Source organism: Mastigoproctus giganteus, chromosome 6 (assembly GCF_048544385.1).
Source record: "Mastigoproctus giganteus isolate SK-2022 chromosome 6, ASM4854438v1, whole genome shotgun sequence".
Classification (NCBI taxonomy): domain Eukaryota; kingdom Metazoa; phylum Arthropoda; class Arachnida; order Uropygi; family Thelyphonidae; genus Mastigoproctus; species Mastigoproctus giganteus.
Window position 1 is genome coordinate 17,599,310 of NC_143580.1, and position 26,295 is coordinate 17,625,604.

At 37.6% G+C, this 26,295-nt stretch overlaps 1 protein-coding gene across 2 annotated transcripts in view; it reads left to right on the top strand.

Annotated features, from left to right (window-relative positions):
• Pkc98E (Protein kinase C) overlaps window positions 1-26,295 on the top strand; it is a 238,221-nt gene that overhangs the window by 118,607 nt on the left and 93,319 nt on the right. For both annotated transcript variants that reach the window (XM_090375862.1, XM_090375861.1), the window contains exons 6-7: window positions 2,293-2,425; window positions 20,832-20,965. In XM_090375862.1, the coding sequence (XP_090231988.1) occupies window positions 2,293-2,425; window positions 20,832-20,965 (267 nt within the window). The remainder of the gene's footprint in view (window positions 1-2,292; window positions 2,426-20,831; window positions 20,966-26,295) is intronic.

A 26,295-nucleotide genomic window follows, 5' to 3' on the forward strand; every position in this document is an offset into this window, starting at 1 on the left:
AAATATATATATAAAAAAAGAAAAAGAAATATTAGAGAATAAATACATATGTAGTTAACCTCTTCAACTGGAGGAGAATAATTTAGTTAATTTCAATGTTAGTGAAACTCTGTCATCTGACAATCATTTCACTCATCCTCATTGAGGCTTTATACCCATCAGTCTGCTCCCCTCCCAAAGTGTTTATTACAAGCATTCCACAGTTTTTAAGCATTTCTTGTTGGCACAGTTATAAGCATTTCTCAAAATATGGTTGCTCTTCTTTTGAATCCTTTCTAAGATGCTGCTTCTGGAGCAAACATGGAATATAATATTCCATGTTTGATCTTGCCATTGGCATTATATAGAGTAATAATGACATACTTCTCTCTACTTAAAGAGTTTTGATTAATTATTGACAGGACCCCATTTCACATCCTTGTCACTTGTTTACATCAAATGGCAATCTTCATACACTGTGCTGCCACTTTATTAGGTACACCCCTGATGTGCACAAAATGGTTTGTCCCACAATGTTGTGTCACATGACCACAGTTGTGGATATAAGTGTAGCAGAAGAACCTTTCTAGTATCAGTTAAGGGTACAAACCATAGCAAGAATGAGGAAAAGGAGTGATCTAACGGACTTTGAACGTGGTATAATAGTAGTTGCATGATTTGCTGGACAAAGCATCTCTGAAACAGCAGTTCTTCTGAACTTTTCACGTGCCATAGTTTCAAGGGTGTATCAAGAATGGTGCAACGAACAGAAAACATTCTCTCAACGGCACTCCTGTGGAAGAAAATTTCTTGTTGATGAGAGCGGTCAGAGGAGGGTGGCTAGAATTGTGCAAGCAAACAGATGGGCCACAATGTCGCACATCATGTCAGGACACAACCTTGGTGTGCAGAACAAAATATTGCAACGTACCACTAGTCGCACTTTGTTGCAAATGGACTACAACAGCCGACAACCACATTGCGTACCTTTGTTATCAATGAAGGACAAGAGAGCGCTCCTTCTGTGGGCACAGCAACACCAGCACTGGACTATTGAAGATTGGAAAACAGTTGCTTGGTCTGACGAGTCGAAGTGCCTGGTGCATCATGTTGATGGAAGGCTCAGAATTTTGTGAAAACAACATGAATCCATGGACCCGTCATGTCTGATGACTACTGTGCAAGGCGGTGGGGACAGTGTTATGGTGTGGGGAATGTTTTCCTGGCACACGTTGGGTCCATTGATACCCATAGATTCACGTCTGAATGCCACATCGTACCTAAACATCATTGCTGACCAAGTGCATCCGTTTATGTTGACAGTTTATCCTCAGTCAGATGGTTACTTCCAACAGGATAATGTGCTGGTGCACAAAGTCCTAATCACTATGGAATGGTTTCAGGAACATGACAATGACTTTTATTTGCTGCAGTGGCCTGCTCAGTCTGCGGATCTCAATCCTATTGAACATCTTTGGGATGAGCTGGAAGGGCTGTTCGCCGCAGGCCTACACTTCCATCGAATCTCAAGGAACTTCGTGACACACTCATGTCTGCATGGTACTCCATTCCTGCACAACGTTTTCAACATCTTGTTCACTCCATGCCTAGATGAATTCAGGCTGTTTTGAAGGCTAATGGAGGCTCAACACGCTACTTGGTAGGTGTACCTAATAAAGTGGCAGACAGTGTATATGATTATACACTGTCTGCCACTTATTAAATGTCCCTCTACCCCAAAAGTTTTTTTTTTTTCATTCTATATCACCCATAACTTTCTCCTTCTCTGATTTGTAAGTTGCTGTGTGGTTCGTTTTCTCCAGTTGAAGACCTTACATTTAGTGGCATTAAACCTTATTTTGCTATTTTTCATGCCTTATTTGTAAATGAACCAGGTCATTTTGAAGCGTCATACCTTGGTTCAAGTCGTTAACCACTTTCTTAACCTTCAAGTTATCAGCAGATTTTAACTTCTTCTATACTCCCTTGTCAATGTCATTAAGGAAGATTAGAAATGGAAAGTGGGGGTATCCCAGCATTTATCTCCCAGGGACCCACTTACTTTGCTGATCCACTTTGAAGAAAATCCATTTGAATACCCTTTGTCTCTGATATGTGAAGACCTTTTCTATAATTCCAGTTGATTCAATAACCTTTCTTATGTTAATGAGATTATAAATTTGATACATAATTTAAAAATGGTTGTGTATTCTATTGTTGTCCTATCTGCTTTAACCTATTATTATATTAATTATTTATATTGCTACAGTGAATAATAATAACACTATTATTATTATTGTTCCTATTGTATAGCTGATAGCAGGTAGCCGTTTTAACATAAATATTCCTCATCGCTTTACCATGCACAATTATAAGCGGCCAACATTCTGTGACCATTGTGGATCCATGCTGTATGGTCTCTTCAGGCAAGGCCTGCAGTGTGAAGGCAAGTATTGAGTTCATTTTTCATTTGATTTATTCCATAGTATTATTTTATCATTTTGAATGACTTTCTTCCAGAAGTTATTCAAAATGATATAAATACTAAACAAAATGAAACATAAAGAAAAAATTCATTTTTCTTTTGTAACTTTTACCTGTCTTGAAGCACCTAATAACATCTTACTCCTTTTTGGATCTCAAATAAATACCTCTGCATATTTTTCTGTGTTGTTTCCTGCATCCTTTACATGGTCTTCTTCTGTTTTTCACACTTCTTTCATTCCTCTGCTTTTAAAATCGTGGAAATATGACAACATCATCTGAAAAAGAAACTGTAGTGATTTCTCCCCCCCCCACCTAAATGCATTAGGCAATGTAAAATTCTCATATTTCTTGCATTGCATTTATTATCCTTTCTGAAATGCTTTATTTTCATGTCCATTGGACCATGCATTTTGGTACAATGTCTTATGCTTTTCAAAGATGCACCAAAAAACCTTTGTATAATGTTAGAATTATACATATATCATCTTTCATTTCCCTGTTTCTTCATTAATTTGGCTAAGCATCTAACCCTTCCTTAAATTTATTCAAATTACCCACCACCACCGCAACAACAATTCTAGGATGAAGTTTATTCCTAGAATATAGTTATTGATAGTATCCAACAAGCTATTCTAGTAGTTAATTTGCACTGCTGACAGAATTTCATGTCATACTCTACAATTATTCCTAGTTCTTTTTCATATAACAGTCACCTATGAAGTTCTCTGAGTGGTGCAGATGGGCTGCCAGAGCAGGTCATGGAGCCTTGTCAATGATATATAGGAATTTTTCTAGCAGGGATAAGGAGGTGATTATCCCCTTGTATAAGTCAGTGGTCAGGCCACACCTTGAGTACTATATACAGGTCTGGAGGAGGCTTCATTTTAGAAAGGATGTAGAGTTGCTAGAACGAGTACAGAGAAGGGCAACAAGATTGGTGAGAGGAACAAAGTAATGCTCTTATGAAAAAAGGCTTAAGTTCTGCAAATTGCAGAATTTGGAGACTAGGCACCTGCAATGTGATCTGATTGAGATGTATAAGGCTTTGAATGGTTTGAGCAGGCTCAATGCTAATGGTATTCTTCTGCATGCTCAAATTCAGGGGGCATAGATTCAAATTGAGGAAAGATAGTTGTAGAATAGATGTGCAGAAGTTTGCTTTTAGCCAGCAGGTAGTTGATTGCTGGAATAGACTTCCATCTGTTGTTGTGGAAGTTGATAGCTTAAATAAATTTAAGACTGAACTAGACAAACATTTGAAGTGACTGGATGGGTGAAGTGGGAAGTTTTTTTTGGCTGATACTGTATAAGCTTGCTTTCTTGTAATCATATGCCTCAACTAATGCTAAGTTTAGTTTGGTAAACCTCTCCTCGCCCCACCCAAATGTTATGTTATCCTAGGATTACTATTATCCAAATTTAGTACCTTACATTTTCCAGTCAGTCTGCTAAGTTTATCTAGATTTTCTTGACGTAGTATATGCTGGTTACTGTTATTAACTATTGTACCACTTTTTATAATCACCAAACTTAGATATGAACCTTAATATGCTTATATCAGTATTATTAATAAATATTAAAAACAGTAAGGGGACCACAACAGCCCCTCTGAAACTCCACTGATTACCTCTTTTGCTCAAACTTATGCAACATTCATGCAGTATTAAAGGTTTTGCTGAAATTTTACTTTGGTACAAACTGATTGTATCTAATCAGATTGGTGAGGCATTATTTCCCTTTGACAAAACCATGCCATGATTACCTTATGGCTCCAGTCCAGTCAAGATGCACTTGCATTACTTTTTTTCACCCTTTGAACTACTCTAATGAATTGGAGATACATTTGCATGTCTCCAATCTGCAGGTACTTCTTCTGAATCTAAGGATACTCTCATTACACTAGCCAACAAAAAATATTTTTTGCCATACCTCCGCATTGAAAATATGTGATTCTGCAGGATATAAATGTGCTGATTCCAGAAATCACCATAAAAGTCTATCACATCTATATAAAAAGATGTACCATCATTTACTGTTAAAATAAATAGATATATACATATAATTCAAGTTTGTAATACAAGTATAAAAAAATATTATTTTTCTCAATAACTCATTTAACTTCGGAAAAATTATCATAAATCATAGCGAAATAGTTATATTTCAATAATATTAAAATTCATAAGCGTTACCTTTAATTTTCTCCATAGGATTGCTTCATTTCTATCCTCTCCTTGTTTAAATAATCGAAATTTAAAATATACTTCACTTAAAATCAAATAAATGCATTCAATTCTCGAAGCTCAGGAATGCCAAGACATCCCGGGAATCATAACTAAAGGCCCCCAGATCAGTCCAATACACCTCACAACCTCAAGAAATTGAACGCATTGTGTCAAAGATTTTAAAAATAAATGTCGTTGAAATTCCATGAATGTACAAATATACGATACTAAATATTTTAAAATTACTTGAAATTACTTTTCCTAAAGGGACAAAACTTTTTGAATTGTCGTGATGACAGGTAGGAAACTGATTAATATGAACTGTGCCCCACCTTATTTATTACTATGAGATTACTTACTAACCCACATGTGTGAAAAAGTCTACAAATCCAATATGAGGAAAGGTCTCCGAATGTTAATCGCGTTGTTTTTTATTTTCATGTCTAACATTTCAGCTATTAAGTCTTGTGTAATCATGCTGTATACTCAAAACCTTAGCTTCATTAAACAAGACATGATGCTCATTAATCACATGGAATGACAGTTCATATGCCTCATTGCCCTAACCGACGCTGCATGTTGCTTTAAACGTGTATTTAAAAGACACCTAGTAGAACTGACATACGAAGAATCACAATTACCACATGGAATATTATAGACTAATCATGTAATTCCATAACTGAAGAGGAAAGTGCAGAGCGCTCCTTCAGCACAGAATGCAGGTTTTGAGTGGGCTTTACTTTACTTTGAAATCAGTGTCCCTAACAAGAATATTGAGCTTTTCTGTACCATTTTTGGACATATGGAATCATAATAAAATGTTTTTATCCCTCCTGGTTGTTACCATTATTAACCAACCTTTCTTTAGCCTGTATTCTAATTTTATTTATGGTACTTAACGAATACCCCCTATTTAGAAACCCATACGTAAGCTCTTCAATTTCATGGTCTAATGCTGTGTGTTGTCGTATATTTAAATGTGTTTGTGAATTGATTTAAAATAATAGAGCGTTTATAAGCGAAGGGATGATAACTCGAATAATGTAATAGCATACCTGTATTTGTTGGCTTACGATACATTTTAAACTTTAATTTGTCACTCTCTCTCTTGTTAATGCGAAGTGTAAAAAGTTTGTCTGCTCTTGTTCATCCTTCTTCTCTAATGTAAAACTTAGCCTCGTGTGCACGTTATTAAATGTTTCTAAAATATTATCAAACGTCTATTCATCCGTAATAATAAGTATGTCATCTAAATATCTCCTGTAACAAGTGACATTTGATGAAAACGGAGTTAGATGTATTTGTTTTATTCGAATTTGTTTTATTCCTGATTTCAGACAGATACAAAGCCTACATGATAGGGTAAGGAGATATTTACATGTTAATGACTGAATAGAGTTAAAATCATTTATAGAATTAAGAAAGGAAGTGGTATCTGTGGAGATAAAAACTATACATGCAAACAAGTTACAAGCACTAAGATTAAAACATTATTGTTGTGGGCATTATTTTTATGGGGAATCCAGAAACCTTACACCAAATCACACTACAGCTGTAGCAACCTCATCTCTTCTTAACAATGGATCTAGATTACCTGAAGAGGAGACGATGGAACTATCCGCCTATGTTCAACTTCGCAATGCAATGTGCTCTCACGTGAACAATTACCCATACAACAAAATGTGCACTCGTATGAACAAGGGACAAGAGTTTTACGGCCTCCTCCGAAGACTATTGTGGATAGGGGGTATAAGCAAAGCGTGATAAATTTGTCATTGTACGTATTAACAGAGCATCAAATAAAACTGTGAAGTAAAGGTTTAAATTACAGTTTACCTCCATGGGAACTCCCCAGGAAACAGGCAGCGGTTGAGATAGAATATTGTTTTAAAGACACACCAAACAAGGACCTTTTTAATAGGGTTAAAATAAATAGGACCAAATAAATAGGGTTATAAATTATATGAGGGATTCACATTTACCGATATTAACTAAGAATGAAAGTTTGTAGTTAAAGAAATTAAAAGAAAATGACTTAATAATTTAGAAAGCGGACATTATATTGAATAAAACAGACTATACGAATAAATTGAATAGTATAATGTCAGACAATGTGACTTATCAAGAAGTGGAGATCTCGGTATTTGAAGATCTAGTTAAACATCACAACACATCTCGCACCGATTACTGAAAAAATACTTTATTTCCATGGTTTAATTAAAAAACTTAAAAGCTCTTACAAACAAAATTCCAATACTATTTGGACAAGTAAAATTACATAAGGAAGTGTTCCCAATTACACCCATTGTATCGAAAGATTTGCATTTGCTTTGTTAGCATTGCACTTGTATTGTATTACACAATAAAATCAATGAGACAAGTATTCTGTTTCAGCATTAAAAATTGCAACACATTATTCACAAGCTTAAAGGATAGGAGGATAGGGGAGGGTGATAAATTATTTTCTTTGGATGTAGTTTTGCTGTATACTAACGTAACATCACTTTTTACAGGAGATATTTAGATGACATATCCACAATAGTCTCCGGAGAAGACTAAAACTCTTGTCCCTTGTTCATATGTGTGCACATTTTGTTGTATGGGTAATTGTTCATATGCGAGCACATTGCATTGCGAAGTTTTTTTTTTTTTTTTATGTGAACCCCAAACACGAGAGGTATTAGAACCTATAGTACTTAGTACTCTGCTTGGGTTGGAGGTTGAGAAGACGAAAGAAGATATTTGTTGACATTGGACTTGAACTTCTGTAGACTGTAATTTTCAGGAAATACGTATGAAGGAAGGTTGTTCCAGAAAACGGCAGTTGAATGAATAAATGAGGAAGATGAAAAGTTGGTTCTGTGAGTTTGAAGTTGGACAATAAATGGCTGGTGGCGGCACGTGTTCGGACTGTTTTGAAAGAGAGAGAGCGGGAATTATAGAAGCCAATTCAGGAGAACAGTGCCCATGGAAGTATCTGTAGAAGAGGCATGCAGCAGAAACAGTACGTCTATGAGAAAGCTAGTGGAGAGACTCTCTTAGAGATGAATCATTAATTAACCTAACTGCCCTCTTCTGAATGGAATCAAGAAGCCTGAGAGAGGTTTTGGGGGCACCACCCCAGATGTGGGAACAATATTCCATGGCAGGGCGGATTTGCGATTTATACAGAGTGAGCAGCTGTTTGGAAGAAAAATAACGGCGAGAGCGAAAGAGAAAACCAAGTTTTTTAGATGCAGAGGAAGCAATATTTGTAATGTGCTTGTGCCAAGAGAGATTAGAAGTCAGGGTAATCCCCAAAAGAGATATATCATTTTGCCTAGAAATCGGAGTGTCACCAAAGATAAGCATAGGAGCAGAAGAATCCTTTTTGTGAGATATAAGACAAGACTGAGTTTTAGAAGGGTTGAAATCAACTAAGTTGTCTTTGCCCCACTGGAGAATTACCTGAAGATCGGCATTTAAGGAATTAGTAGCAGATTTTTGAGAAGTTGAAGCTGATTGAGCAGGACAAGTTTTCTCAAAATGGAAAGTTGAATGCAATGTGCTATCATCGGCAAAACTATCGATAGGATTTCCAGTCGATGGAAGAAGGTCATTAATATACAAGAGGAAAAGAGTGGGTTTCCCCCAACTGAACCTTGGGGGACACCGGCATTAGTGGAGAAGTTAGAAGACAGAGAGCCATCTACCATAACCCTCAGTGAGCGATCAGAGAGAAAACTGGATAACCAATTACTAAAAACAGTTGGAAAACCATAAGATGGAAGCTTGTTTAGAAGACCTTTATGCCAGACACGATCAAAAGCCTTTGAGATGTCAAGAGCAACTACTTGTGTTTCACCGAACCTTTCCATTGAATTAGTCCATAAATGGGTAACATAAGCCAGAATATCACCAGTGGATCGACACTGACGGAATCCATACTGGCGATCGTTGATCAGACGGAAGGTTTCTAGGTAGTTTAAGAGTTGGCGGTTAATTGATTTCTCCATTACTTTAGAAAGAGTAGAAGTAATTGCAATGGGACGATAATTGGATGGGAGGGATTTGTCACCCTTTTTAGGAACTGGCTGGATATGAGCAAATTTCCAAGCAGAAGGAAAAACACTTTTGAAATAAGAAAGTGAAAAAAGGCGGCAAAGAATAGGAGTAAGTTCAGGAGCACAGGTTTTGAGAACAAGAGAAGAAATACCATCAGGACCTGGAGCTTTCTTAGCATCAAGATTCATCAGAATCCTTCTGATATCCTTTTGACGAAAGACCACAGGAGGCATTGAATGGAGCGTGTTGGGAATGGTGGGAGGTGTTTTACCAAGATCATTAATACATGAGCTGGAAGAAAAATGGGATGCTAGCAGGTCAGCTTTATCCTTGGCTGAAGTGACAACAGAACCATCTGGTTTGGACAGAGGTGGAAGCAGAGATGGGCAAAAGTTGCGGCCAATAGCTTTGGCAAGAGACCAGAATGCTCAGCTACCATTACGGCAAGAAGCAAGTTTTCTACTCTTAGCCTGTTCAAACTCTAGTTTGGACTGATTAATAACTGCTTTACAATTGTTGCGAGCTTTGGTGTAGGCAGAAAATGAAACTGAAGAATTAGAAACAAGCCAATTACGATATGCAACATTCTTCTCTTGAACAGCCTTAGCACATTTATTGGAAAACCAAGGTTTAGATAAAGGACGAGATTTTAAAGTGGAGTGTGGGATAAAGGATTCCATTCCTGCAAGAATAATTTCACTGACACGATCTGAGCAAACGTTGACATCAGAAGTTTTGAAACAGTAATCCGACCAAGGAAAAGAAGAAAAGGTCTCGCAGGTCATCCCATTTTGCATTCTTGTAATGCCAAACAACACGAGGTTGGGAATAGCCATGAGATAAAGGTTCCATTGGAGAAGAGGCAATCACCAAGTTGTGATCTGAAGTGCCTAAAGGACCTCTCACTTCGACCGTGTACTTAGAAGGGTTGTTTGTGAGAAAAAGATCAAGTGTATTGGTTGTATGATTAGGATTGTCCGGTATTCTCGTAGGTAAATGAACAATCTGTGCTAGGTCATTAGTAATTGCAAAAGCCTCAGCATCTCGACCTGCTGGGTCGGTGTGACTAGAAAACGGAAGCCAGCTGGAGTTGTGAACATTAAAATCACCAAGGAAAATTATTTCACTGTTAGGAAAGTTGGACTGGAGAAAGTCAAGTTGCAAAGAGAGGAAGTCAAAGAGCTCCAAGTGATTAGTGGATTTGGGAGAACGGTAGAGACAACAGATGAATTTGACACAATGAGGTAGAGAGATTTTAAGCCAGAGAAGATCAAAGAGAGGAGATTCCAAATTGCCAAGTCTCTGACAGGGAATATCAGAACGGACATATGCACAAGTACCACCTTTGAGGCGAAAAGATTCATACAGCGAATAATTTGGGCATCTGAGATGAGCAGTAGTTGAATCAACCGATAACTGAGATTCTGTCAGAAAAAGTACATGAGGTTTGGCAGACTGCAAGTGGAAATGGACATCATTGAGATTAGAATTGAGACCGCGTATATTTGTGAAATGAATTAGGAAGTCCTTGGGAGGTTTAGATCTTTCCGCAGATAAGCTTGCTCTATTAGTTTGACAATTCATGGTGTATTCAATAGTAAGAAAAAGTGGGTGGGACATGCTGTATGAAGTAATGAAATTTTTGGATATGGCGTACACATGGTAAGAATATACCCAGATCCTTGACATAACGTGGCCTCGGCAATGCTCCCCGCATATACACTACTCGGACTCCCTCCAGTCACTATCTGGCAAGATTATACACTAGCTGATCCGGAAGTCTCCTAGAGAGTTACCAATAGGTTCAGTGCAGTGTACTAACTAGCGGCCGGCCTGCGAACACCGTTTTAGAGCTGTACCCTCGAAATGTAAGGAATATTGGATCCCGCCACGACGTTCATCATAACCTCAAAAGTCATTAATCATACTGCATGATGGAAGAGATAGGGAAGGGTTGACCGGAACTTAGCTCTAGAGACTAAACATGGGTTCCACCACTTCAAGCCTCCAAGAAGCAAAGTGGTGGTATTTCACCGGTTGATGTGAGTCATCTACCACCTAGTACTGCCTGGTAACGTAGAGGGGTGGCGTTTCTCCATGTGGTGTGGGCGCCACACCTCGACCCCTGCTTACGTTGGTTCACACATGGGTGGTCACCCACCATGTATTTGTGCATGGAGGCTATACCCAGGATTACTAACAGTCCCACCGTCGTGAAGGTGCAAGCAGAGGATTTGGCTGTCACAGATCGTCCGGACTTCACCGAAATTGGGTCCACTTGACTTGAGTGTCACCCGAATATCAGTTCCATCAGCGTTTTAGACTCCCAGGTAACAAGTACAGCTTGTCTGGCATATCTGAGAGAATGTCTGTGACAACCTCAAGTTGAAGGTAGGTGGATAGTTCCATCCATCGTCTCCTCTTAACGTAATCGAAATCCACTGTTAATAAGAGATGAGGTCGCTACGGCTGTAGTGTGACTTGGCATAAGGTTTCTGGATTCCCCATAACAATGTTTTAATCTTAATAGTGCTTGTAACTTGTTTGCATGTCTAGTTTTTATCTCAATAGATACCACTTCCTTTCTTAATTCTACAAATGATTTTAGCTCTGTTCAGTCATTAACATGTAAATATCTCCTTACCCTATCATGTAGTCTTTGTATCTATCTGTCAAATCATTTTTCTTTATGTAAATCCGAGATTCTAATGCTAGTTTAACTATTTGTAAAAAATGTGCCAAAATATACTTAAATAGAATAAAACAAATACATCTAACTCCGTTTTTACCAAATGTCACTTGTTACAGGAAATATTTAGATGACATACTTATTATTACAGATGAATAGACAATGGATAATATTTTAGAAACGTTTAATAACGTGCACACAAGGCTAAGTTTTACATTAGAGAAGAAGGATGAACAAGAGAAGACAAACTTTTTAACTTCATATTAACAAGAGAGAGTAATAAATTAAAGTTTAAAATGTATCATAAGCCAACAAATACAGGTATGCTATTACATTATTCAAGTTATCATCCCTTCGCTTAAACGTTCTATTATTTTAAATCAATTCACAAACACATTTAAATATACGACAATACGGTCGGCATTAGACCATGAAATTGAGGAGCCTGGGTTTCTAAATAGGGGATATTCGTTAAGTACCATAAACAAAATTAGAATACAGGTTAATGAAAGGTTGGTTAATAATGGGAACAACAACAAGGAACGAAAAAACATTTTATTATGATTCCATGTGTAAACCAATGTTACAAAAAGCTCAATATTCGCTGATTTCAAAGTAAAGCAAAGCCCACTCAAAAACTGCATTCCATGCTGAAAAAGGCGCTCCGCACTTTCCTCTTCAGTTATGGAATTACACAATATAATCTATAATATTCCGAGTGCGAAGCGATAGTGACCTAGCGATTTTTTGTGCCATATATAGAGAGTGCTCTTATTCAGTGAATAAGTTATATTTATTTTACTCAAAGCTTTACTCAAGTGATTCTTTACTTAAAAGCTTTCAAGTAAGAATCCAGAAAGGAAATTCGCCTTTCTTTCCTTATACATATATATTTATTTAATTCATACTAACCCAACTAACTTCCTCAACTGCTTGGTCACTGGTGGCACAGCTCCTGCCTCCACATGGTGGGGCCAGTAACCTGGGAGAAGAAAGTTACTCTCCCGGGGCTAAAAGGAGCAAAGATGGACTTAAATAATTTCCCTCCTTTAAAGCCATCAAGCTCAAGGTCAGAATAAGGTCCAATGATAGTGACTCAAACCAACCTAAAAGACTTAGAAGAGAAGTAGAGTTTCAAAACCTCCCTAACTTTCTGGTGATACACTCTCTGTCTACTCAGCCTGTGGGCAAGCTATCACCATTTATGATCCAAAAATATTTGAAATCGATTACAGGATCACCAAAAATGGTGAAGAGACTACAATCAGGAGACCTCCTGGTTGAAACAGCTACCACCAAACATTCTGAGTGGCTATTAAATACAAAAACATTTGTTGGGTTGCCAGTATCTGTTACTCCCCACAATACTTTAAATTCATTGAAAGGTATCATCAGAGAGTGGGACCTGCTTTCAGTGTCTGAGAAGGAGTTAGTCCACGAACTTAGTAATCAGAAGGTAATCAGTGCGAAGTGCATAATGATTAAAAAAGATGGAAATCTCATGCCAGCTCGATCCATCATTTTAACCTTCAGCACTCCTGATTTGCCATCCACTGTTAAAGCTGGCTATTTAAACTGCCGGCTTTGGCTGTACATCCCGAATTCTCTTCACTGTTTTAAATGCCAGAAATATGGCCTTTCTCAGCAGGCATGCAGAGGTGATGCCCTCTGTCCTATATGTGGCTCTAAGGACCATACACAAGCAGATTGCTCAGCCTCAAACCCTCGTGTGTCCCAACTGCAAAGGAAGTCATCCTGTGTTTTCTAAATCATGCGATATGTGGAAAGCTGGAAAAAAAAATTCAGAGATACAAAATAGAACATAAAGTAACATATCCTGAAGTAACATATCCAAACATCCCAATTAGTATCCCCGTTGATACTCAAAGTTTCACAGGACACTGAAAGAATGAAAACCACTAAAGAAAGCTGAACCTCAAACAAACAGTATGGAAGTGGATGTACACATGTCCAGATTATGAGGAACCCATCCTAGAATTGCATGCCAGTGACACTATGGATACTGGTCGCCCCACATTCCCAAAAAAAAAAGACCGGAAAAAATGCCCTGCATCCAAAAAACAGCCAGATGAATCATCCTCAAATAAACCTAAATAATGCATAACATCATACAGTGGAATTGCAGAGGACTAAGCAGCCATTCTGATGACCTAAGAGATTTAATAGCTCAATTCAACCCCATAGCTGTATGCCTACAGGAAACATTCCTGTCACCCCAAGTTTCGCCAAAATTCTCCAATTATATGATGTATAGACGAGGTAGAAACGCAGTCTCCTGCACGTGGAGGAGTAGCCTTTCTGGTTAATTCTAACATGTGCCATCCAAGCCGATCCCTTTAATAACAAATCTAGAAGCTGTGGCTACTCGTATTGCAGTTGGTACATCAGTTACGCTTGTTACCGTTTATATTCCACCATCTCTTCCTCTTCCCCATTCAGAACTTGAAAGTCTCATTACCTAACTCCAATTTGTCTTTTCGGTGACTTTAATGGACACCATCCATTGTGGGGGTCTGCTACAATGGACAGAAGAGGCAAATTAATTGAAGAATTTATGAATAATAGCGATCTTAATTTACTAAACACTGGATCTCCTACTTACATCCACCTACCTACAGGATCTACTTCTGCATTTGACTTGTCAATTTGCTCTCCATCCATCTTTACAATCCTGACATTCGGTATTATCTGATTCCTTTAACAGTGACCACTTTCCAATTATTTGCTCAATAGAAACAGCGGTAACTTAAAATCCTAACCAACAATCCAATTGGAAGTTTAATAAGGCGAACTGGGATGTTTATTCTGCCCAAACCCTCTTAGACAGAATTTATGTCCAACAGAAGCATATCGATGATGTAACTACTTATATCACCAATCAGATTCTGACTGCGGAAAATGCTTTTGTTCCAGAATCCAAGACATTTCGTGCTCACTGAAATCACTGGTGGAATGCAGAGTGTTATTGCCAAACAAGATAAAAACCATGCATGGAATGAATTTCAGAAGTGTCCTACTACCACTAACTTAATTGCTTATAAAAGGCTTAAAGCAAAAGCAAGACAAATTAGAAGCAAAGCAAAATGCGATTCGTGGATTGCTTTTGCATCAACCATCACAAAAGACACTGACACATGGATCATCTGGAGAAGGATATAGGCGCTAAATGGCAAATTTGTTCGGATGCCCTCTCCTATAATTCACTGGAAAGGAGGCACCTCCGTAGCCAGGTGGGAAGGAGCAGCAGTGCGTAGCACACGCTTCTTGATTAGACCGGGGTTCGAGCCCGTCACCACCAAATACGAAGGATGCGGAAAGGTCAGGGAATGACTATCCCGGAGCAATATGGCCTTAGTTGCTAATGCTCCTAAAAATCAAATAACTAACAAACAACAACATCTGGAAAGGAAAAGACATCTCTACGCCCGAAGAAGTTGCCAATGTGTTAGCAGAATCTTTTGCCACCATCTCTGCTTCGGCTTCCTATGCATCCTCCTTTCAGAGCATTAAAAATTGTGCAGAACGGTATAAAATTAACTTCTCAACGCGCCGCTCTTTTCTGTACAGCCAACCCTTTACATTAATAGAACTGAAAGAATCATTAAATAGATCTCAAAACAGTGCTTCAGGGCCAGATGGTGTTCATTTACTTTATGCTAAAGCATTTACGTGAAGAGGACTTGTGTACCCTGTTGATCTTCTACAATCGGATCTTCTCTGAAAATGTCTATCCTTCTTCCTGGCGCCATTCGTTCATTATCGTCATACCAAAACTAGGCAAAGATCCTACCCTAGTTCAAAATTATAGGCCAATATCTCTTACGAGCTGCGTAGGGAAAATTTTTGAAAGGATGATTCATACAAGACTCACTTACATCCTGGAGTTAGAGAATCTCCTTCCAGACCATCAGTATGGATTTCGGATCAACGCTAGACGTGCTTATCAAAGCTGAATCTCATATCTGCAATGCCTTTGTCATGAAACAGCATCTAGTCATGGTCAACCTAGATCTTGAAAAGGCATTTGACACTACATGGCGTCATGGGATTATTATGGACCTTTACCACTTGGGGCCTAGAGGCCATTTGCCGAAAATAATTAAACATTTTCTGCAATTGCGTTCTTTTCAGGTTCGATATAAAAAATGTACTCTCTGCATCTCACATTCAGGAAGAAGGAGTCCCGCAGGGATCGATACTTAGTCCAACATTATTTTCAATCCGAGTTAGCAGCATAACACGAGATATCCCAAAAACCGTTGAGACTTACATGTACACAAATGACGTTACAATTTCTTGTCAGTCTCAAAGTACGAACACTGTCGAATGGCCACTCCAACTTGCCATTACCAAAATACAATCGTGGATGTCACAGAATGGTTACAGATTATCAGAAAAGAAATGCAATCTCACCCACTTTTGCAAGAAACAAGCTCTCCATCCCGATCCGGAACTACAAATAAACAATATTCCAATCCCGCTTGTAAGTACGGTTAAATTCCTTGGAGTGATATTAGATAGCAAGCTGAACTTCCAAGCTCACATCTCACATTTAAGAAATACATGTCTAAAGCATCTGAATATACTGCGATCAGTCTCGGCTATGTCATGGGGCGCTGATCGATATACTCTACTGCATCTTTATAGAACTTTAATCCGTTCGCAGCTAGATTATTGTTGTCTGGTCTATGACTCTGCCAGGAACACTACGTCTAAATATTGTCCAGCACGGTGCTCTCGGGACTGCATTGGACACTTTTAGGACTTCTCCAATCCAGAGTCTTTATATCGAAGCACATGATCTTCCATTACATCTTCGTAGGAAATCATTACTGCTCCACTTCGCTGCTAAGATCCAGAGCCTTCCATCTCACCCCAGTTGGGAGTATCTTTATAATACTCGGTGGGATTTGTTATATGACAGCAAGCCAAATGAAAACAGACCTGCTTCACTCAGGATTAAAGAGCTTTCTCAGAGTTGGAATATCAATTTAAGCGATATTTTTCAGGACACAACTGCACCTGTTCTACCTTGGACATACGTTTCTTCCTCCCATGATACACATTTTCTGGAGTGGGGAAAGAATACTGTACCTTCCTTTAATATCAGGCAGTTGCACTTAGCTCACACTACTCTGAACTCCCATGCCTGTAAAGTTTTGATGAATCCAAAACAGCCAGTATGGTTGGTGCTGCTGCTGCAGTTTTTCCTTCTCTAATGGTTACTGCCTCACTACCATTAGTCTGCAGCGTCTTCACAGCTGAATTATATGCCATCAAATTAGCACTTAGTAAAATTATTGAACTTTCCATCTCACCTGCCATAATTTACACTGACTCGCTCAGTGCTGTTTCTGCCATAAGGAAGAATTTCTCATCTTCTCATCCCACCTTGAAACACATTCATTCTCAGCTATTTTCCTGCAGTGTGTCCAATCAATCAATCAATCAATCAGTTTTTGCTGGATCCTGGCCATTCTGGTATTCTGGGAAATGAAAGTGCGGTCCTCGCAGCTAAACATCCTCAACCAGCTGTTCCAGAACATCCTCAAGTTCCTTACACTGATTATAAGTCTGTTATTTGCAAAGCAAGTTACAACAACTGGTCACAGATCTGGAAACGTAACATCAACAATAAACTTTACCAGATAAAGCAAGAACCAAAGCTGTGGCTCTCAAGCTTTCGACAAAACAGACGAGAGGAAGTGGTACTGGCAAGACTCAGAATTGGACACACTCATCATACCCATCTGTTCCTGCTACTGGGAGAAGATCCACCCCAGTGTTCATCCTGTGACAGTCAACTTACTGTTAGGCTTTTTCTCTTTGATTGTCCCTTATATTCAACCATACAGTCAAACACTTTTCAGTCAGTCTCTAGGTTGAACCTCTCACATGATTTAAGTCATATCCTGGGAAATGAAGCAAACATAAAAGAACTTGTAATCTATTTAAAATGTATTGGCCTATATAGGAGTATTTAATTTAACATCTGCAGCGGTATATTTCAACTAAATAAACTATGAGCAGACACAATTTGGCCTCAGTAGCCCTTGTGTCGTTAAGCCAAATAACAACAACAACAACTATAATATTCCATGAGGTAATTGTGATTCTTCGTATGTCGGTTCTACTAGGTGTCTTTTAAATACTCGTTTAAAGCAACATGCAGCGTCGGTTAGGGTAATGAAGGCCATGGCATCTGAACTATCATTCCATGTAATTAAGCACCATTCATCTGACTTATATGCACGATGCCTAGTTCTTTCAGAAGTCCAAAAATGTCTTTGCAAAAACACATACTATCCTATGTAGCAAAAAATTTTGAAAACTTTTCTGTCTTTTTCGAAACACTGAAATCTTTGTTCCTGCTGCACATATATTCCACTGCTGTAACCTACAGTTCATCTTGTTCTTTCGGCAAGTTTAGGTCTTGAATGAAATCATTCAACTCATCTTCTTTGATTAAATGTACTTCACTACCTGAACTTACTGGCTGATAGTTGATATCTTGTGAATAGTTCCATCCATCGTCTTGAACTTGATCACTTTTATCTTCCCTACTACTGTTATCCCAAGTTTTGGGTGGCACTGGTACTGGCAAATTGTCACCATGTGGAACAGGCCGAATTGCAAAAGGTATATTTGTCATACAGGAGTAGCCATCATTAATGAAGTTAGATGGTTCTCGCCAAACCATAGGGACTGCAAAAGATAACGCTTTGAGTTTTCCATGTAACCATTTCCTAAGGTTTGGTGTATAGGTAATACAACACTTGTGAGGTTCTCAAGGTTTGTCTTGAGCACCAATTTTACCTCCGAAATAAAAAGAATACGAAAGTTTTGTAATGTCATAGATATTTTTCCTTTGAGTCTTTCGGGTAAACCATTCACGAACATAACAAAAATTGTCTAGATGATTGATAATTGATACACTTCCTATCTGTCTGCTTATTCATTGTAGCACTAAATGAATTTCTGAAAACGTAAATTCAGTTTTGAACACTGCAATATAGAAACAATACAAATTCAATTTTTATCACTAAACAGTACACAGACATTGCAGCTTATTAGTTCTACTCAGTGTGAAAACACTGAAAGGAAAAATATTTGCGAATCGACAGATAGAGCTGGAAATTATTTTTCTGCTATCGCAAAGGTTGCGGGCCACACCCTACTACTCTTGAGGGTCTGTTTATGTTTGGAGAATAGATTTACAAGTATTAATACTTGGAAAATCTTGGCACAGCCTACAAAAATCCTCACCAAAAACACTTAAGTGTACTCTCTTCAAATTTTAAATTGTTGCATTGGAATTCGAACCTAAGAACCATAGGTAGAAATTTGATTATGTTTATCAAAAGAAAACCAAGGCCAGAATCGATTGGTAAAATTAAGAGAATTAGCTTATATCTGTTAAAATAAATCAGTTTGTCATACATTACTGGCCAGATCATGCGAAAAATTGGCATATTTTTATAAAACGTAACTCCCTCTATATTTAATAACTGTGATATGATGTGTAACTGTCATGGTGATTTTCGAAATCTACACATGAAAATTAGTTAAAAACAACATTTAAGTTCTTGGAGGTAAAAATCGTGTTGGCTAGTGTTGTGTTATTATAGCCAAAACTTTAGTTATCTCTTTTGCAGCATCTTTTAATACAATTGGATAGATTCCACCAGCTCCAGGTGCTTTCTTTGTTCACTTTTAGCTTCATTAATTTCTGTACAACCTCACTCTCTGTTACTGTAAAGTTATTTAACTCGAAGTCAGTATTAGATAGACTTCTGCCAGTCTCATCTCTAAAAACTTGATATGTGAATATAGATACAAAAAGTATATTGTTTATTGTTATTGTTAATCTGTACAAGAACATCAGTAGTTATACCATTCATGTCCCAATGGACCAAGTTGATCCATCCCTTTTCGGGAGAAATTCCTTGCTGCTTTTCTTTGCCTTCATAACCAAAGACTTCTTATAACCTGCCTTAGCCTTCCTAATGTCCTGAGGAACTTGATTACACACTAGTTTGTAATCAGATTACTCAGGATGTTAGGGGCAATGATAAGTTAGTCCAATTATCCCCATCAGGGGGGGTATAGGATGCTGTACCCCCTGACATCATCCCATACATTTTTATTTATGTCACTAAGTTCATCTGACATCCATTTTGGTTTGAATATTGAATAATATCTCTCAGTGTTATAAAATGCTGAGTGGTATCTGTGATTACCTCTGTGAATGCTTCCCATTTGACATGGGTTTTTAACATATGTTGGGTCTGCTGAAAAGAGTTTAATAATCAATTGATATTTGGAAAGTTCAAATCCCCCATGTTTGCTCACCCATTCTATTTGCCTGTATAGTTGTTTATTATACTCGTCACAGTCATTTGGCCTATAGCAGACTCCAATTCTCACTTTTGTTTTCCCTTCCTAGTGTTTATGTCACACCAGACTGATTCAGTATTACACTGGTAACCTGTCTACTGGTTACACTGTTTTAGAGTCTTTGTACTTAAATTAAACCTCTACTTCTCCCAACTTCCTTTCTGCCATGAGTTGAGGTGATTATAAATTATGATGATGGTGATTATAATCACCATAATCATAATTTCAAATTCTCCTCCCCAATATCAATTTAACACCTATAATGTCAGCATTTGATGATTTAACCAATACTTAAAGTTCATGAAATTTATTTACCATACTTCTATCATTAATGTCTAAGCAGTAAATGTGTGCCCATCTCTGTTTTTAGTAACTCTTACATAGCCCATGTGACCTCCAGCAGGCCTTGTAAATGCTCTACCCTACTGGTTTCAGATTACTGCATGTCAAAATAGAATCAGTTCCAGCTCTTATGATTTTCATTAAATTATTAGTCCGTGCCCCCCCTCTCCCAAACTAAGAGTTTTTTCCAGTCTACTTAACACTACCTTGATAACATCGGCAAATATTCTTACTCCCATCTATTTAAATGTATCTCAGCCTTGTAAAAACATCCCATCTTTTTAACAAGGGTCATGTAATTAAAAATTATACCTCTGTATAGAGAATAATTTGACTTAATTCATCTAGATACTGTCCCACATGAATGCCTTTTGTATAAAGGAAAAGTACTGCTACTATAGTGAGTAAAAGATTAATATATCTAGTTTTCTATTCACTGTGATAGGCCATCATTGGTTTCTAATTTCTTTCATTTCACAGGAACACTGGTTAGGAATGTCTGGATTAAGTGATGGAGACAAAGAGTGCTATTAATTTTTATTTGTAAAATGATGCAATGATAAGTCTTATTTTGGTTCTTAGAATTTAGAGTTGTAATGCCACAATGCTATACTCATAAAGGTGTCTAACGAATAGTTTGAATATTTCAGCATGTGGTATGAATGTTCACAAGCGCTGCCAAAAGAATGTTGCCAACAACTGTGGTATTAATCCTAAACAAATGGCTGAAATTCTGAGTGCAATGGGAATTTCAGGTGATAAACTTAGTAGGAGAAGAAAAAAGGTATGATAATAACTATAATATTTTTATTTACTACAAGTCTATAGTCTTTTTTTTTGTTGTTGAAAGATTACAATATGTACTTGCTTAATGCTTTGAGCAGTGAGGTTGCTGAATGTGTATGTGTTTGGGACTGTGTATTTTCTGCTAGAGGATAGCTCTGTGCTGTGAGTTTGTGGAATTTTGAAGTTTTTTAAAAATTAAAACTTTCTACTTTTTGATAATGGAAAATCGAAATAATAGCACCTTGAATTCCAAAGGTGCCGTTATTTTGAAAGTCTACTCTGGTGAAATTCTCCTTTCTCCATTTATCTTAATCCTGCATACAAACAATGCCTTTTAAGTCAGTGCAGGAACACTTGCACTGACTTGGTATACTATAGCCACTTTATGAGTTTTATATATATATATACACCTTCCCTTTTCATAAAATGGAGCACTCCTTAAGTAACAGCATCACATGTTTGCACCATGGTCTGTGCATGCAGTTTAGTGTGGGAATGGTTGAAACAAAATTTTAAGTGACTTTGAACATGGAATAGTATTCAACACAAGACGTACTGGTATGAGTATCTCTGGAACTACATTCCTGCTGGAGTTTTCACATATGATTGTGTATGTGAATTTGGTTATTGGCCCAATCTTGGGGGTATCAAGATTGGTTCAATAAACAAATAACATCTAGCCAAGAGATCCTGTGAACAGAAACAGCTTCTCATTGTGACAGGCTAATCAGTCAGATAATAACCCAGTACAGCAGTCTACTGAAAAAGCATTTTAGAATGCATGATATTGCAGGCAATGACTGAACCTGCTTCCACTCCTACGGCAAAAAACAAGATGGTATGGTAATAGTTGGCTCAGGAACACTAACACTGGAGAATGGGAAAAATGCATGATTTGATGAATCCTGTCTGTTTTTTCACACTGATGGGCAAACAGCATGAGTCTGTAAATTTCCCTGCCAGGTTTCTACAGTGTAGGATGGTGGTTGTTGGTGTAATGATGTGGGAAATGTTTTTTTGTGGTGCACCTTGAGCCCTTGATATTAGTGGAGCAGCATTTAGATGCCACATGTTTTTTTTTTGATTAGGTCTTGGTTTATCCCTTCATGGTTGCAGTGTTGTTCATCTGTAAATCTGTTTTTCCAAAAGAATAATGAGCCAAGTCACAAGACTTGGGTGGAATTGAATCCAGGGATATGAAAGTACTGCATTGGTGTACCCAGTCACCAGATCTCACCCTGTGGGGTGAGATGGAATAACCTCTTTGGAGTAGAGACCTGTAATCATTCAATTTGCAACAACTTTGGTAAGTAGTTGAGTGAACACGGACCAGCATCCCTGTGGCATTCTCTTGACAACTCATTGAATCCATGCCATAAAGAATCCAGGCTGTTCTGAGAATTACAAACATAACGTGTTATCTGGCAGGTGTGCCTAATACAGTGGTCACGGGGTATATATGGTGTACTATGATAAATATGTCAAATAATCCCTAACCTCTGTCCCCAATTTCTGTCGTCAGAAATTGAATTAAAACATACTAGAATGATGGGGGGGGGGGGAAATACTTGTGTGCCTCACATGTTGACACACGAGCACACACACACACACACATACGCACGCAAACATGTCCTTTGTATGCTATACTTATCTTATTTGTGCAATTCTAGCATTTGCATACAGGGTTCTGTTATCAAAATCAGGTCTCACATTTTTCTGTTTCCACATTACATTTTAAATAACCTTATGTGTCTACACACACACAGTATTACCAAAGTTATTTGGAAATTATCATATATTCCAGTGTATGTCACATTTGCATAATAAATTGACCTTCTCCCCCTTCCTTAAATTCATGCTTAATCATATATTTGCTGTTATAGGTCAACCTTCCCTTTTTAGTCATCTTTTGCATCTTGTGTGGTGGTGTATTATAGTAAAATCTGCTCTTTTGTTTAAAAGTTTACATTATCATTTTATTGCAGCACGGTAAACTGTGAAGAAATCAGTAAGCATATATATATAGAAATTCATTATGTAGAGATCATGAAACCAAAACCTACAGGCATAGGTGACAACATGACATTGCTCTTCTTGATGCTATATGTGTTCTCGGGGAGCATTGATTTTGGATGAATCATTCCTTGTTTGCCTGTTCAGCAGTTTTCTTTAATGCATTTATATTGAAATGCATTAAAGAAAACAAATGCATTTATATTGAAACAATGTTTCAATATAAATGCATTTGCTGTAAGAAGTTGACCATCTTCGAAGTTTTATTTTCAAGGAAAAAAAAAAAAAAAATGGTTGGAAGTAAAAATTTAAGGAATTCAAAAAATAAACTCAAAAACACATCTGAATTCCATGAAATATTTTCATCTAATGAATAAGATGAACAAATTCTTACGGTTTAAGCAGTGAGTAACAAAGTATATTTTTATAAAAATATTCCTGTAATAATTTGTAAATATATTAACTATTTTGTATTAATTTACATATTTTTAACACTAATTTATTAATATTAATATTATTACTAAGCCTTTTATTTAAGCTTAGGATTTTATACATGGCATATAGGTCAACTTTAAAATTTTGGATGATGTTTTGAAGCTTCAAAGGTCAAATTATGCTCAGGAATATGTGGTAGAGGTAAAGATGATGGTTTACAGAACAGATTTTCATATGATGTAGAGTTTCCTTTGGCTTAATATAATTCAGTCTTTATATTACATTTTTTATGAATTTGATGCATTGACAGAGATATTTATGTATTCCTCCACAGAGAAAATTTAATTTGCAATTATGGTCTCCATCAATGAGCCTTTACACGTTTTGCCATTTCATCACATGGTGGTTCTGTTCGGCTTAGATCACTGCTCTGAGCAGTCCACTCTATCATTCTCTCCAAACTAGGCAATCATATTGAGCTTTGTGACAAGGCCATTGCCCTTGTCACAAAAATGTTTAAAAATTTATGGTCCCATGCCATAAAATTGCATGTATTGGAAGAATATTGCAGTCTCTTTCAAAATATTTTCTTGTTGTATATTGTGATTAAACACTCCAGAAAACCTTGACTTTTCCTCCAGAGGCCAGTTGCTTCAAGATATGACACTGTAGGGCATTATTTTTTAGTAGGAGCTCAGTTAGAATAAGCATTTTATAATTGTCTCACAAACTTGATGATGTTAGTTGCATTACCATTAGTTGAGGCATATGATGCAAGAAAACAAGCTTATACAGCATCAGCCAAAAAAAAAAAACACTTCCCATTTCACCCATACGGTAACTCCAAATGTTTGTCTAGTTCAGCCTTAAATTTATTTAAGTTATCAACTTCCACAACAACAGATGGAAGTCTGTTCCAGCAATCAACTACCAGCTGGCTAAAGGCAAACTTCCGCACATCTATTCTACAACTGTCTTTCCTCAATTTGAATCTATGCCTCCTCAGGTTCTTAGTCTGAGCAAGCGGAAGTATCCTGTCACCATTGAGCCTGCTCAAACCATTCAAGGCCTTATGCACCTCTATCAGCTCATCTCACAGGTGGCTAGTCTCCAAATGCTACAACTTGCAGAACTTAAGCATTTCTTCATAAGCAAACCCCTTTGTTCCTCTCACCAATCTCGTTGCCCTTCTCTGTACTTGTTTCAGCTGCTCTACATCTTTCCTAAAGTGAGCCCTCCAGACCTGTATGCAGTACTCAAGGTGTGGCCTGACCATATCACCAAAGGAATAATTACCTCCTTGTCTCTGCTAGCAAAAATTCCTATATATCATTGGCAAAACTACATGACCTGCTCTGGCAGCCCGTCTGCACTGCTCAGAGAACTTCACATCCAACTGTACAATTATCCCCAGGTCTTTTTTCATTCTCCGTCTCCCTGAGTGTAGTACCATACAGTTGGTACATTTCTATTGGGTTACTGCTACCCATATGCATTGCATTTGTCAATATTAAACTTCAGTTGCCACTTCTCAGCCCACCTTCCTAACTTTTCTCAATCCTGTTGCAGTAGCATACTGTCTTTAGTTTCATTAACAATACTGCCAACCTTTGTATCATCTGCAAACTTGGAAATTAAGCCTGATATACCTTCATCAATATCATTGATAAATACAGAAAACAACAATGAGCCCAGCACCGAACCCTGGGGGACTCCGCTAATAACATTAGTCCACATAGAGCACTGTCCATTTATTACCACTCTCTGCCATCTTCCACTCAACAATCCCTTTATCCATTGCAGTAACTTTCCCTTAATGCCATACCGCTCCAATTTGTACAGCATTCTTCCCTGTGCTATCAAAAGTATCAAAATCTTTCCTGAAATCCAAGTATATAATATCAAAATTATTTTTTGCATCCAGTTCCTTTGTGACCACATTGTAGTATCCAATCAAATTGGTCGGACAAGACTTTCCCCTTAACAAACTCATGCTGTGTCTGAACTATTGCTACTGTCTTGTCTAGGTGATCATGTGTCACCATCTTTAACCAGTGACTCCATTATTTTCCCCAGAACAGAAGTTAAACTAACAGGTCTATAATTATTTGTGTCACCCTTTGAACCCCCTTTGTGAATTGGGGATATATTTGCACATCTCCAGTCCATGGGAACCTCCCCTGACTCTAAGGATGCTCTCATAATTATGGCTAAGGGTTTGCTTACTTCCTTTGCTGCCTCCTTCATTATAACTGAATTGATTCTATCTGCCCCATGCCTTTTTTATGTTTAACTTCAACAATTTCTCTTCTACTTTGCTCTCAGTTATCACAAAATCACTTAGCTCCCTGTTAGAGTTTGATAAACTTCTGGCATTTCAATCCCAGAATAACTCCTCATGTGTGAATGTAGATGCAGAATACTCATTCAGTTTATCAGCTACTTGAGGAGAATCATCAATAGTCGAACCATCTGTGTTAAGTGGACCAATCTGATTCATCCCCTTCCTTCTAGAGTTTACATAAGTAAAGAACTCTTTGCTGTTTTTCTTTGTGTCCTTTGCCAAAGATTTCTCGTAATCTGCCTTCGCCTGCCTAACCTCCCTTGTGACTTGATTACAGACTAGCTTATATCTGTTGTATAGGCTTCTGTGTCACCTAAAATGTATACATCCCATACATTTTTCTTCTCTGCCATGAGCCTCACTAATTCATCCAACATCCAGTTAGGCCTGAACCTTGAACAGTATTTCTTAGTTGGTATGAAAAGCGTAGTAACCTCCAAGATTAAGTCTCTGAAGGCTTTCCATTTAGAATTTACCATTAGTAACATCATCAATTGATTCCACTCTATAGAATTTAAAAACTGAGTCACCTTTAT